At 51.1% G+C, this 14,252-nt stretch overlaps 1 protein-coding gene across 2 annotated transcripts in view; it reads right to left on the reverse strand.

Annotated features, from left to right (window-relative positions):
• The window catches only part of TAOK1 (TAO kinase 1), a 1,359,031-nt gene that overhangs the window by 257,799 nt on the left and 1,086,980 nt on the right, over positions 1-14,252 (reverse strand). For both annotated transcript variants that reach the window (XM_078680056.1, XM_078680057.1), the window contains exon 17: positions 10,051-10,290. In XM_078680056.1, the coding sequence (XP_078536182.1) occupies positions 10,051-10,290 (240 nt within the window). The remainder of the gene's footprint in view (positions 1-10,050; positions 10,291-14,252) is intronic.

Raw genomic sequence — 14,252 nt, forward strand, 5'->3', positions numbered from 1 at the left:
GCATTCCACCCTTCTAGAGGGACACGACATGTATGTAACCTCTAACCCCGGTTAAAGTCAAACAGAGCCTCAGCTCCACAAAATGGATGCTGCCACCGAGACACAAGTCTGCCCTCCTGCTGCTGGGAGTCCTCCCAGAGCAGGAGATAAGGACAAAGGGTTTCCTGCCAGGGGCGGTGCCAGCACCGTCCCAGACAGGATTTTGTGTATCCTAGGTAGGCAGGGCTTCAGAGGAAGGTGACTACAAGTGGCACCCCGGTGCTCACTGTGCATAGGCCGGCTGAAACCAGTTCCAGGGGCACTCCAGCCCCTGGCCTGGGGAAAGCCCGCCAAAGGAGAGGGGTGTAACCACCCCCCCCCCCTCCTGGTCCCACCCATAGGGCAGGACTTAGTCGCGTGCCAGCCCCCTTTTCCCAGATAAAGGTAGGAGCAGGCCCCCTTCCAAATTAGATCATCTTTGGAATCAAGACACGACTTTCTACGAAAGGACATCAAGATTTCTTCTTCAAGATTCTCCCTTGTGACTAAGGAGTAGTCACCCTGCATCCGCAGGCACCATCCGAAGAACACTGCGGTCTGCTGTAAGTCCTTCCTCCGGAATCCGACTGCCCAGCTCGACAAGACCCGGCTTCCCTGGCACCTCCGACCTCTACTCACCTCTACAGCCAAGCTGAGAACCGTGAGTGCGACGAGACCTCAAGGGACCGACTATTGCCAAGACTGCACGACTTCTTCACAGCAAGCCCGCCGAGTAATCTCCTGGCGAGTGCTTTGGGGTCCGAGAAGCCCCAACCCTGAGCAGCTCCAGCACCGAAGAGCAGCCCCCCAGCATCTCCACGATCGGCGTGGGGCCCTTCTGCTTTTTGCTGCTCACCGCGTTGTTTGGCTACTAGCCCGCTGGCTTGTGGCCTTCTGAACGACGCCCGACGACATCACTGCTGCTGGTCTGGTTGCTCCAGACTGGCCCTTGCTCCCTTCCAGAAGAGGAGCACCCCGGACCCTCCTGGTCCACTCAAGACGCCATTTTGAGTCCACCGCGTGGGCTTGAATTAGCCACGGCTTGTTGCCCAATCCTGGGTACTTCGACGCCGACAGCTTCATCCATCGTGGGACAGCTCGCCTCTCCATCCTGGTCGCCGACAACGCCTCCTGGTCCGTGAGATCTGCAGAGCACAGCGTCGCCCACTCACCTAGCCGAGGTGACTACCATCCGGTGCCCTCCTGGTGCCACCTGACTACTGGCTAGTAGTCACGAACTTGGTCCCCTCTGCTTTCAGGTGTCATCCATCTTCAAGATCCAGGCTTGGATCAACTCGAACTCTCTTCACTGGTCGCCTGCCAGCATCTTCTTCCAGGCTCCTGGTTCGTCGACGAGGATTCCCGACGTCTTTTGAGACCTATGCAGCTGCAGCCCCTGGGCTAGGTAACTTCGGCATTTCGGTGCCCCAGCATAGCCTCACTATCCAAGGGTCAGGATCCACTGTCGTTTTCTCCCTACCAGGTCGGATCGCCCGTGAACACTAACTTTAACTTTACTAGCTATCATAGACTTTGTCCCGCATCCCGCGTGAGAGTGCACACTCTGCACCCGAGTCCCCTGGGCCTCCTAGAAGTAGTCTAACGATTCCATAGTCAAGTCCTAGCGATTCCAAAGCCTATTAGTACTGTACTTACCTGCTAGTAATTTCGCATTCCACTTTTGGAGTATATGGTTTTCCGTGCCCCTCGGGCATTTGTATATACTGTGCTAACTTAAGTATTTTCGTAAGAGTTTTGTTGTGTGCCTAGCACCCTGTCCTCATAAAGAGTACAGGGCTGTTGTGATTCTAATAAATACACTGTTTATTTTCATAACACTTGTGTGGTGTCCTTTCACTGGGTGTTCAAGGGGTAATGTGATGGTAAAACAGCTGGCTTAACACGCCCTCTTGAGTCTTAGCCTTAGACTGCTCGTATCCATGGTACTAGGATAGCTGGTCTATAAGGTTAACTTACAACCAATCATCAATAAGGGTTGTTTGGACTGATATATAGTGATCACTAGAATAGTGAGCACTGCACATCAGGCCAACTTCTCACAATATGGTATAGCGTTATCATGGAACAGCTATTAGGACTTGGTTCCGCAAGCTGCAAACGGGCTCAGCTCATGTCAGAGCACCATCTCACATAATTCCAAGCACTCTGCCTTCAGGATTGTTAAGGCCTGCCATAGGAGTGACTTATAGGAATATATGTGTCCATTTTAGAGTTAGATATAGGAATACTATATCTAAAGCAAAGGGTGTTTACACCACCTTGCCCCAGCTGTCGTGCAGCCAGTTGTGTCAGATTTGGGTGGCCAGCCAGGGGTGGCATAATACATGCTGCAGCCCCTGGTAGGCCCTGGGTACACCTATGCCCTGGATACCTAAGGTATACTGTACAGGGACTGATAAGGTGGCCCAGTACCAATTGGTAAATGCACCTAAGGTACATGCTTGTCAATTTAGAGAGAGAACAGCTAAGGCTGTGGGTCTGATTAGCATGCCCACAGCCAGGGAAAGTCGTAAACCAGTGAAGCAAAAAGCAAAAATCTGGGGTGGCCATGGGATTGCAGACCCCACTCTCCTACAGCCGATATGGACAGAGTCATGATAGTAGAGAATGAATATGCTACTTACCAGTATGCATCTGTTCTTGGCATGTAGGGCTGCTAACATTCATATCTTAGCATTAGATCGCCGCCTAGTGTTGGGCTCGGATGATTGCACATTGTTGTCCTGGAAGAGTCTTCGAAGTATCCTGAGATAGGTGGCTCCTCCCCTGGACTACAGTGCGCATGGGCATCGGCTCCATCCCCAGATTGTTTTTCGCCATTGTGGCAGGAGATGGAGTGAAAGTGTAAAGGATGTCCATGCTAATGAATAAATACAATAGTATATCTGCAGCTGCGACAGGCACCGGGGAGGAGGGCGGGCGATATGAATGTTAGCAGCCCTACATGCCAAGAACAGATGCATACTGGTAAGTAGCATATTCAGTTCGAGGCATGTGGGCTGCTAAATTCATATCTTAGCATAGAATACATAGCAGTCCCTCCATCAGCGGCGGTTGCCCGTGCCAGCTGCAGAAACCTGAAAAAGTGTCTTGAGAACAGCCTGTCCTACAGCTGCTTGCTGCTTGGAATGCACATCAACACAGTAGTGTTTTGTGAAGGTATGTGGTGTGACCCACGTGGCTGCTCTGCAAATATCCTCTAAAGGAATGTTCCCTAGGAAAGCCATGGATGCCCCCAGTTTGCGTGTGGAGTGCGCTCTGGGGGGTATTGTTAAAGTGCGCTTGGCTTTCTGATAACATATCTGGATGCACTTAACAATCCACCTGGCTATCCCTGCTTTAGAAATTGGGTTGCCTTTGTGTTGTGGTGCGAAGGCAACAAAGAGTTGTTTTGTCTTTCTAAAGGGTTGTGTTCTGTCTATGTAGTACATCAACGCCCTCCGTACATCTAAGGTATGGAGCATTCTTTCCGCCACCGTTTGCGGGTTTTGAAAGAATGCTGGCAAGTCAATAGTTTGATTAAGATGAAACTGTGACACCACCTTAGGAAGGAATTTAGGGTTAGTGCGTAGCACCACCCTATTTGGGTGAATTTGAATGAACGGCTCTTGTATGGTGAGCGCTTGCAGCTCACTGACACGCCTCAGAGACGTAATAGCTATCAGAAAGGCCACTTTCCACGTAAGGAATTGGAGCTCACACGAGTGCAGTGGCTCAAATGGTGGCCCCATCAGTCTGGTGAGAACGACGTTGAGGTTCCACACCGGAGCTGGTGGAGTCCTTGGGGGAATGACTCTCTTCAGACCTTCAAGGAAGGCTTTAATGGCGGGCACCCTGAAGACAGAGAGGTGCTGCCTGTTCTGAAGATAAGCCGCTATGGCTGAGAGATGTATCCTAATGGAAGTGTACGCCAGATTGCACTTGTAGAGATGTAACAGATAACAGATGATGTTGGGAATAGATGCATCTAGCGGGTTGATGTCATTGGACGTACAGTAGATGACAAAACGCTTCCACTTAGCAGCATAGCATGCTCTAGTAGTAGGTTTCCTCGCCTCCTTGATGATACTCATGCATTCTGGAGGTAGGTTAAGGTATCCAAACTCTAGGACTTCAGGAGCCAGATCGCCAGGTTGAGCTGTCGTGGATCTGGATGCTGAATGTCTCCATGGTTCTGCGTCAAAAGACTGGGTGTGAGGCGCAGTCTTTGATGCGGCACCACCGAGAGTTCGAGGAACGTGGTGTACCAAGCTTGGCGCGCCCACGTTGGAGCAACCAGGACGAGAGTCATGGAGTGCTGCCTTAGCTTTCTTGCGACCAGCGGTATTAGAGGGGCTGGCGGAAAAGCGTATGCAAATTTGCCTGACCAGTTCATCCATATCGCATTCCCCTGCGACTGTGGGTGAGGGAACCTGGCGGCAAAGAGTCGGCATTTTGCGTTCTCCTTTGTTGCGAACAGGTCTATCTCCGGATGACCCCACTTTTGGAAGAACGGGTGGAGAACAGAAGGGTGTATCTCCCACTCGTGCATCTGATGGCTGTATCTGCTGAGCAGATCCGCCATCTGATTGTCCTTGCCCGGGAGGTGTTCTGCCATGAGGAAGATGTTCCTCTGAATGGCCCACTTCCACATGCTCTGAGCCAGATGAGACAGCTGTGGCGAGTGGGTGCCTCCCTGCTTTTGAATGTAGTACATCGCGGTCATGTTGTCCGTCCGGACTAGCACGACCTTGTTGCTCAGATGTACAATGAAGGACTTGAGCGCCATGAAGATTGCCATCAGTTCCAGATAGGTGATGTGCATCTTCTGTTGCTGCGTCGTCCATAGTCCCTGCACTGTGTAAGTGAGCACATGAGCTCCCCATCCCTGGAGAGATGCGTCCGTTGTCAGGATAATCTGCGGCACAGGCTCTTGGAACAGTCGGCCCTTGCAAAGGTTGTGTGGAGTCCACCAATGCAGAGAGTCGTATGCCCGACTGGTAACCAACACTAGGTCTGTCAATTGCCCACGAGCCTGTGTCCACTGATTCGCTAAGCACTCCTGGAGCGGGCGCATATGCAACCGTGCGTGAGGGACTATGAAGATGCAGGAGGCCATCATGCCTATCAACTGCATGAACACTCTCGCTGGCAGGGAGTGTTGTGGTCTGAATCGTTGGATCAGCGACTGAATGCTGTCGATTCTGACTTGGTTTGGCTGAGCCATGGCTGTCAGGGTGTTGATCGTAGCACCCAGGAACTGCCGGACATGTGCCGGCTGGAGATGCGATTTTGGGTAGTTCAGGGAGAAACCCAGATCGTGAAGCAGGCGAATTGTAGTCGACATGTCTGCGGCGCACTGTTGCTCCGACTTGGCTTGTACGAGCCAGTCGTCTAGGTAGGGGTAGACATGGATATTCTGCCTCCTGAGGTGCGCCGCCACTGTCGCTAGACACTTGGTGAACACCCTCGGGGCTGTTGTGACTCCGAAGGGTAGGACTTTGAACTGGTAGTGCCTGCCTTGAATAGTGAACCTGAGATATTTCCTGTGTGACGGGTGTAGTGGAATATGGAAATAAGCATCCTTGAGATCTAAGGTTGCTAAGAAGTCTCCCTGGTTTAGCAAGGGAAGAATCTGCTGCAGTGTAAGCATGTGGAAATGTTCCGATAGTATGTACAGGTTGAGGGGACGTAGATCGAGAATGGGCCTGAGAGAACCGTCCTTCTTTGGAATAAGGAAGTACAGGGAATATACCCCTGTGCCTTCCTCCCCCACCGGCACGAGCTCGATTGCGCCTTTTTGCAGCATCGCCACTACTTCCTGCTGCAATAAGTGCAAGTGCTCTGCGGACATAGGCCTTTGCCTTGGTGGGATGTTGGGTGGAGTGGACTTCAACTCTAGGCAATAACCATACTGAACTAATTGTCGCACCCACCTGTCTGTGGTGATGTTTCTCCAGACGGGCAGGAACTGCTGCAGTCTCCCCCCGACAGGTGTTAGGTGGTCGGGGGGCAGTGACAGAGAGTCACTGTTTGCTCGGAGTAGAGGTGCGGGAGCTGTTGTTTCCTCTGCCGCGACCTCTGTTGCTGTTGTTCCTATAACCTCCCTTGGTCTGCTTAGTGAACGAGGCTTGCGCCCCACCTTTGGAGAACTGGGATTGTTGACCCATCTGTCCTCTGGTGACTCCACGTGCACCTGAGCGACGAAAATTGCCGCCACGAAACTGTTGGGACTGCAGAGCCCCCATAGATTTAGCAGTTTCCGTGTCCTTCTTTATCTTCTCTAAGGTGGTGTCAACATCCGGACCAAACAGACTATCAGGATTGACCGGCTGATTCAGAATTGTCGTCTGAATATCCTGCTTGAACCCTGAGATGCGGAGCCAGGCTTGTCTTCTCAGCATAACGCTAGTGTTGATAGCCCTAGCAGCTGTGTCCGCAGCGTCAAGTGCACACTTGATGGCTGCGTTTGATATTAGCTTCCCTTCCTCAATAAGCATCTTGGTGCCTTCTTGGAACTGTGGGGGCAGGTGTTGTATAATTTGTTCTAGGGTGTCGTAGTGCGCCCTATCATAACGCGCCAGGAGCGCCTGTGTATTTGCGATGCGCCAAAAGTTTGCCGCCTGTGCAGCCACTCTTTTGCCTCCTGCCTCAAGCACTTTGGACTCCTTGTCCGGGGGAGGAGCTTCACCCGTTGTCTGGGAGTTGGCACGTTTCCTGGCATTGGCAACCACAAGAGAGTCCAGTGGCAACTGTCCCCGGATGTAGACGGGGTCCGCAGGAGCAGGCCTGTACTTCTTTTCAATGCGAGGGTTGACCACTCTAGCCCTCGTAGGCTCCTTAAAAATGTCTCCAGCATGTTTGAGAACACCTTTCAGCATAGGAAGTGTTTTTACTGTCCTCTCAGATATGGCAAAGGTGTCAAAAAGGAAGTCTTCCTCAACCGGGTCGGCATGCATGTCCACATCATGATTGGCCGCCGCCCGTTCAATTAGTGCATGAAATCCTGCTGAGTCCTCAGTCGGGGATGCACGTGCATTAAAGGTCTGCGGGTCTTGGCCCGCCCCCTGGGTGTTTTGGTCACCAGAGTCGTCGTATGAATCTGGTTGTACATCAGGGTCATCGATGGGGAAATTGTACTGTTCATCCTCATCATCTTCCTCACCCACAGAGTGTTCTGGGGAGGGAGTAGGGCTCCGTCTTGGAGGAGGCTGAATCGGCTCCGTGAGGCCTACGGCGTCAAGGGGCACCCTCTTCTTCTTCAACGGGATGACGTAGGGGTCCACCGGCTCCGAAGTGATCTTCCGTTTATAGAGGGTCAGCTTGCCGGTGGCAGCATCGATGAAATGCTCTGAATCGTCCACCGATTCGAGTACACGACGTGGAAGAGGGTCTGGCAGTGAGGAAACCTGCTTCGGAGCCGACTTCGTCGAAAACGCTTTCGGCGCCTCCTTAGGTGGCAAGAGAAAAAGGAGTTTCCCCGAAGGCTTAGCCGGAGCGTCCTTTTGCGGCTGCGGTGATGGCATCGGAGCCGATGGAGCAAGGGCCTTCTCCCTGATTCTCTGCAGTGACTCCGCAATAGGGGACGGTACACTGCCAGTTGGTTTTGTCGCCGACAAGGATGCTTTGAGCGGTCCCTCGGATCCGACGCCCTCGCGGGCCTTGTGCGGTTTGGGCGCGGAAACCTTCTTCGGGTCCTCCGAATCTTGAGGCCGGGGCGCCGACTTCTTGGGCGTAGCCTCTTTGGAGCCGACCTTGGCGGGCTTGGACGGCGCCGGAGCCGTTGATCCGAGCCGACTATCTTTCTTGGGGGCCCCTTCATCGGGCGTCGGCTTCGATTTCGGAGCGTCGGAATCGACCGACTTCCTCGGCTTCTGCGGACCGGAGGTCGACGGAGCCGACGGGGTGACGGGCACCGACTTCTTCACAGGCACGGCAGCCATCTTAGGAACACTCGAGTCCTTTGGTTTCAGTTTCGATTTCGGGTCGGCCATTTTAGGTGTTGACGACCCCGACGGTTTCAGTTTCGGTTTCGAAACATCGTGCCCAGCAAGTGAGTCCGAAGCCGGGCCTGAAGGCGGGGCTGTGGCTTGCGGCAACGGGTCCAGGGTAAGGCCGACAGGCGATCCCGTGTCCCGGTCGTCCTCGAAACTTTCGGGGCAGAGCTCGTCCGCAGAGCTGTCCGCCGCGGCCCCATAAATTTCATCGTCGTCTCCTACCTCTTCGACGTACTCGAGGACCGGACCCGCGACTCCGTCGTCGTCACCCGGATCCGCCTCGACCTCCGACTGTGAGGGGGAGATTTGTAGAAGGTGACCCTGGACCTCTTCTTCCGTGTCGCCGAAGATGTTCTCCGGATCCGGGGCCGCTTGCCTAGCTTCCAAGCGCACCGCGCGCCGAAGCTTGAGAGTTTTCTTGGAGCGGAACTGCACAGGCCTTGCACTTGCCGTCGTCGTGGTCCGGTGAAAGGCACTTGTTACACACAGGGTGTAGATCGATGTGTGGGTACTTAGACCCACAGAGCGGGCAGTACTTGAACGGGCTCCGCTCCATGTCCGTAAAGGCTTGCTGTCGTGTCGCGATGAGAAGGCCTCAAAGTACAGAAAGCGAAGAAAACTCCGCTTATTCCGGCTTCAAGAGACGGAAGACTCGAGACCGAGCGCAGACAATACCGACGCAAGAAAATCGAGGCCTTTTGGCCGGTAAAAGATAGTTTTACTTGGTTCCGACAGTAAGACGTCGAAACCACATCCGAACCCAATGGCGGAAAAAAACAATCTGGGGATGGAGCCGATGCCCATGCGCACTGTAGTCCAGGGGAGGAGCCACCTATCTCAGGATACTTCGAAGACTCTTCCAGGACAACAATGTGCAATCATCCGAGCCCAACACTAGGCGGCGATCTAATGCTAAGATATGAATTTAGCAGCCCACATGCCTCGAACAGATGTTTTTAAACACAGAGGATGCCCTAAGAAGTGGGACCGTAAGTGGGCTGCGTGGAATACACACAGGGGAGACATTTATTTATCTCCTATGGTGGAACTACAGCGTAGCTAATCCAGATTGCATGACCTTTGGTTTTTCCTTGATCTGATTAGCAGGCCCACAGCCAGGGAAAGTCGTAAACCAGTGAAGCAAAAAGCAAAAATCTGGGGTGGCCATGGGATTGCAGACCCCACTCTCCTACAACGCCTACCGACGCGCAAGGAGGAGTGTGGCTCAATGGTTAGAGCGGCAGACCCTGATGCAGAGCTCTGGCCAGGGACCAGGGTTCGATTCCCGCCTCGGCGGGGTCTCGGGCTCAATTTCCTCAGACCTGTTAATTCTCGCCTCGGTGCCTATTCTAATCACGGGCCCCACGCTGCAACTCTGGACAATAGCTTGCTTAGCCTCCACACTGGCCCCAACAGCGCTAAGGATGCCTGGCTTCACCCTGGGGGTGCCCAGGAGTGGACACTTCACAGTGAAAGCCAGGAGGGGTACCACAGCGGTATGAGTATCAGCGCCAGGAAGCCGAATAGGCGACACCGCAAGGTGACCGTCTGGTGACAGTGCGCTCTATAAGTACCAAGACATTACATTTACAAGGGTACTGCTGAAGAAAACTTTCCTTAACCAGCCTGATGCCTGGGGATACTATAAGGTAAGGAATCTAACACTAACCTGTTTCTATCAGATATATTTGTCATGGAGACATATTTACCTTCTTGGAGAATCTAATGCCAATGTGAGGTGGGGTTTAAGGCCATCCACTTTTTTTTTTACAAATACACAAACACATGCTATTGTAGACCCTATCAAGGTGAGGTTATTTTGAACAGTTATCAAGGTCTGTTGTAGGGGCTTTCCATGCTCTAGAGAGACTAGAAAGTGAGACAATACAAGAACGACATACTTCATCCTCAAGTCTGTAAATCTGCAGAAGCTATATTAATAAAGAAAAGGGTCAGCCGTGGATGGATAACACTAAAGTAAATATGTAATTGGCATCCCATTAAAAGCACAAATATGCATTCTATGAAAGGCTACCTTGAGGCTTTTCGGCTGCTGTCGAACCTCCATTACATGCTTTCGTCTCAGCTCTCTCTCCCGGCGTTTGTTATACTCCATCTGGTTGGTGAGCTCTGTCTGGTGCTGAAGTTTTATTAACTCACAACGCATTCTCTGTATGGTGTTGAGGTGGCGAAACTCCAGCTCCTGCATGGACTCATGCTGTCTCAGCAACATAGCATGTTCCAAATCCTTCTGAGTCTGACGCTTATTCAGCTCCTGAAATAAACACAGACATGCAAAGCAAAAAAAACGTAAATGATGTGCACTGTGGAAAAACACAGATTAGAGCTGCCTTTGTAAACCATTTTAAAGCTTTAGATATTCCTGAATAAACATGAAAGAAACGGATACATTGTTTAATTGGCATAATATTTGTAATAGTTTACTTCATAAATAATTTAACAAAGATATTACAGAGTATCACAATAACACCACTATCATAAAATTATGTAACGATCGTCACAAAAAGTTAAAAAGTAGGTTGGTTCTGGAAGGGCATTGACAGTTGGATCACTTTAACAGCAACCATAAACTCACAAAGTCAAAGTGTGTAACTTACATTATAGATGGATTTTTTTTATTGACCACTACCTTCCTTCAACTGAGAGGCAGAAGGTTACATGTTAAGCTAGAAACTTTTCAAGTAGCAAAGCTATTGTTACGGGTAGGTAACTAACTAGTTTCTTTGGGCATTAACCTATTCTAGATTCACATGCTGTGCGTAGATTATGTGTCAGTAGTATGCCCTTTTGGATGAGGGTAACAATATTTCTGGTGGATTGCTCAAGTTCCGAAAATCTACTCAAGCATGACGTGCAGTGGAGCAGCTGGGAGTGAGACGTGGTGAGGTACAGAGAGGGTCTTGTGTCCTCGCTGGTAGATGTGGTTAGCCAGTGTAGGAAACCCACTTCTCTATATGGTGCTCCACAATGGGGTACACTGTGCAGAGAGGTTGGAGAGACCAATATCGGTTTACAGAAGCAAAAGTAGATTATACTAATGCACCATTTTGTTCTAGTATGGGCGAGCAGTTAGGCTTATCAGAGGGTAGTGCTAAGCATTTATTGTACTCACAGAGGTAATAAGTGAACACACTCAAGAAGGAAATCTAGATCAATTTATAAAAATAATAGCAAGTCTTTTTTATACATATTTTGAACCAAGATCTTCAGTTACAGGTAAGAATGTAAGTTTCAGCAATAAGCAAGGTATGTACAGGTACTATACAGTTGTGCGTAATTATGCACAATGTTATCCTAGGAAGAAAAATATAGAATGCAATAAATCACAGTGCAGTAGGACTTAGGGGTTCACCTTCCAGAATTGGAATGTTAGGGAGCCAGGGTCCAAAAGTCTACCAGCAGTTTCTCTGGAGTATCCAGAATTTGGCTGGGATCTGGGAGAGTAAGTAGCTAGCACCCTACAAAGAAGGGGGGCCACCTAAAAACAGGTTGTACAGGGGGCTTGTAGACAAGTCCTAGGACACTCAAGAGTATAGAGGTCGCATTATATAGGAGACTGGCGCTGGCTGAACCCCCTCCCCTTGATGGGCTGCGGGAGCGCTGGGAGGCTGACCTCGGACGGCAGATACCGGAGACGACTTGGCCCCAGCTAGTACGTAGGGCCTGGAAGGGCACCCGAAATGTCCGGTTCCAGCTGGTTCAATATTATACACTCCATAGGGCATATTGGACACCTGCCAGGATCCATCGAATCTTTGGAGGAGCGCAGTCGCCCTGTCCACGCTGCGCTGCGGGGGACGCTGACTTTGCACATATGTTCTGGTCCTGCACGGGGCTCGGCACGTACTGGATGGATGTTTTCGCTTGCCTGAACGAGGTCACGGGTCGGCAGATTGATGCAGACGCGGGTGCATGCCTGCTACTTTGGTTTCCCCATACTCTTGCCACTAAGGTCACTAGTAAATTTTATGATTTGGGGTTCATAATGGCCAAAAGGGAACTTACCCTACACTGGAAATCTAGAGGGGGACCCAACTTCCTGAGGTGGCGGAGGTGTTTCCTGCAATGGGCCTCATCTGAGAGCACTCTCTGATTGCAATTAGCTAGGCGCGCAGCTAATGATAAAGCGATGGAGACAGCTAGGGCGTGGAGCGCACTAGTGATAGAGTTGCAGTCGCTAATGGAGGCTGATGATGGTGGGGAGACTGGCGAGCTGGAGAATAGGGCAGGGGGCGCGGGACAGAGTGGGGTGGAGGCCGCAGGGATGGAGGGAAGGAGTTAAACTGAGAACCGGAGGCAGGGAGGGGGCGGATTGAGGGGGTTACCGGGCTCCGGGGTTGTGATACTGGAATTTGGCAATGCTGGATTATACCTGGAATTCTATGTGGGCGGTGAATGAAGGGGAGTGCCACCCGCTGTTGCAATGTTGGACCAATCGAACCGTAATTGGGGATGTGAGGCACACTGACAAGGGGGGGGTGGAGGTAGAGAGGGAGGTGGGATGTTATGTTTAGGATTTGTCGAACGGGTATGTGTGTGCAAGGCGGGGAGAAACGGAATATGAGTGGGATGATCTGAGAATTGAAATTGTCTGTTTTGTGCACAAAATTAATAAAAACTGTTAAAAAAAAAAAAAAAAAAAGAGTATAGAGGTCGCTAAGACCACAGGAGCATAGAGATTTTGGAGATTCTCCACCCCTTGGGGCTAGGTGCAGGGCAAACAGGTGATCCAAACTCTAGTGCACGAAGGGCACCTCGCGGTCAGGGGCAAACAACTTAGAGGGGCTGGTGCAGGATAGCTAGGCCACTCAATGAGTGCGTCTCAGGGTTGTGGACGTCCTCGACGGGTGCTTGGTCCTAAGACAGTTGGAGTCCGACTTGGAGACTTGTAGTCGGCCATGGGTTGCAAGGAATCCAGTACCCCGGTGTTGGTGCTGCTCAGCTTCGTAAGATCCTGGAGCCTCCAAACATGGTGAAGAGGCAGAGCTGATCTTTTAGTTCTTCTGAACCTTCTCCTGGGCAGTTGCACCATCGGCAGGCCAGGGAGCGGCAAGTTGAGTGTTTGGACTCTGGAGTTTAAGTGCCTACGATGCTGGGGAGTAGCTCCTCTACTCCAAGGGAGTTCTTAGGCAATTTGGCGAAGTGCCGGACGGCCCCAGGGGTTTGCAGAGGTCTCTCACCAGCAGGACAAGACAGGTTTCTGTGTTTCTTGATTCTTCAGGCAGAGAACAGGCGCTCTGTTCTCTGGGTCAGCTGCTCTTCTTTGTCCTTGGTCTTCTTGTGTCTGTCGAATCTTAAAATCAGAGCTCAGGGGTTCCACCTAAATACTACATTTCGGGCCATTAAAGAACAAGTTACTTACCTTCGGTAACAATATATCTCTAAGAGACATATATTAGTTATAGAGCCCTCACCTTAGAATTACCCCCAGGCGTCAGACTGGATCGGGAGAATATTTTCTTCAGCAGTACCCCAGCCGTTGGTCGACTATGTGGCTCTCACCACAGGGGTCCAGAAACATGTCTAGTAGTGGCAGGCTGGTTGAGACCAGTCAGGAACACATTAGAAGTTGGCAGAGTTCAGAGGACCCTTGTAAAGGGACCTGTGTGTGCAATTATTAATACATCTGACACTGGAATCAGTGCAGGTTTATTAAGAGATGTATGGTACCAAACATACCATAACACAACAAAGCCATCATGGAGCTTGTGAACTCATAATGATGACTGCCCAGCCCATGCACTCTCTATGGCTTACCTGTTCACTTACAATATCCAAGAATCAACTTGGATATATGCAGTGACACATCTGCTTATGCAGACATGCCCTTACAGGGGATATACTGCATCCTGTCTTAAGGCTAAAGCCTGCTAGAGGGGTGTCTTAGCTATATCCCATGGAGGGATATGTGCCATGTCGACTCTTCAGTTTTGTCTGCACCAAGGCACACAGTCTGCAATGGCAGCATGCATGGCCTAGGTGAGGGTACCCATGGGTAGCACAATTCGAGTTCCTACCCTCGGTGTCCATCTGTAGTGTCAATGCCCAAGGCACCAGGGGTACCATTTACTAGGGACTTACAAGGTGTACTGAAGTTGTGCCAAATGGGAACCAAAAGGTATAGTTTAGGGAAGGAGCTCTGGAACAGGGGACCGGGTCGGCCTTCTGCTCCTGGTTGCCATGCTGCATAAAGGACGTTGGACTTAACCCATAACT

Source organism: Lissotriton helveticus, chromosome 3_1, assembly GCF_964261635.1.
Source record: "Lissotriton helveticus chromosome 3_1, aLisHel1.1, whole genome shotgun sequence".
Lineage (NCBI taxonomy): Eukaryota > Metazoa > Chordata > Amphibia > Caudata > Salamandridae > Lissotriton > Lissotriton helveticus.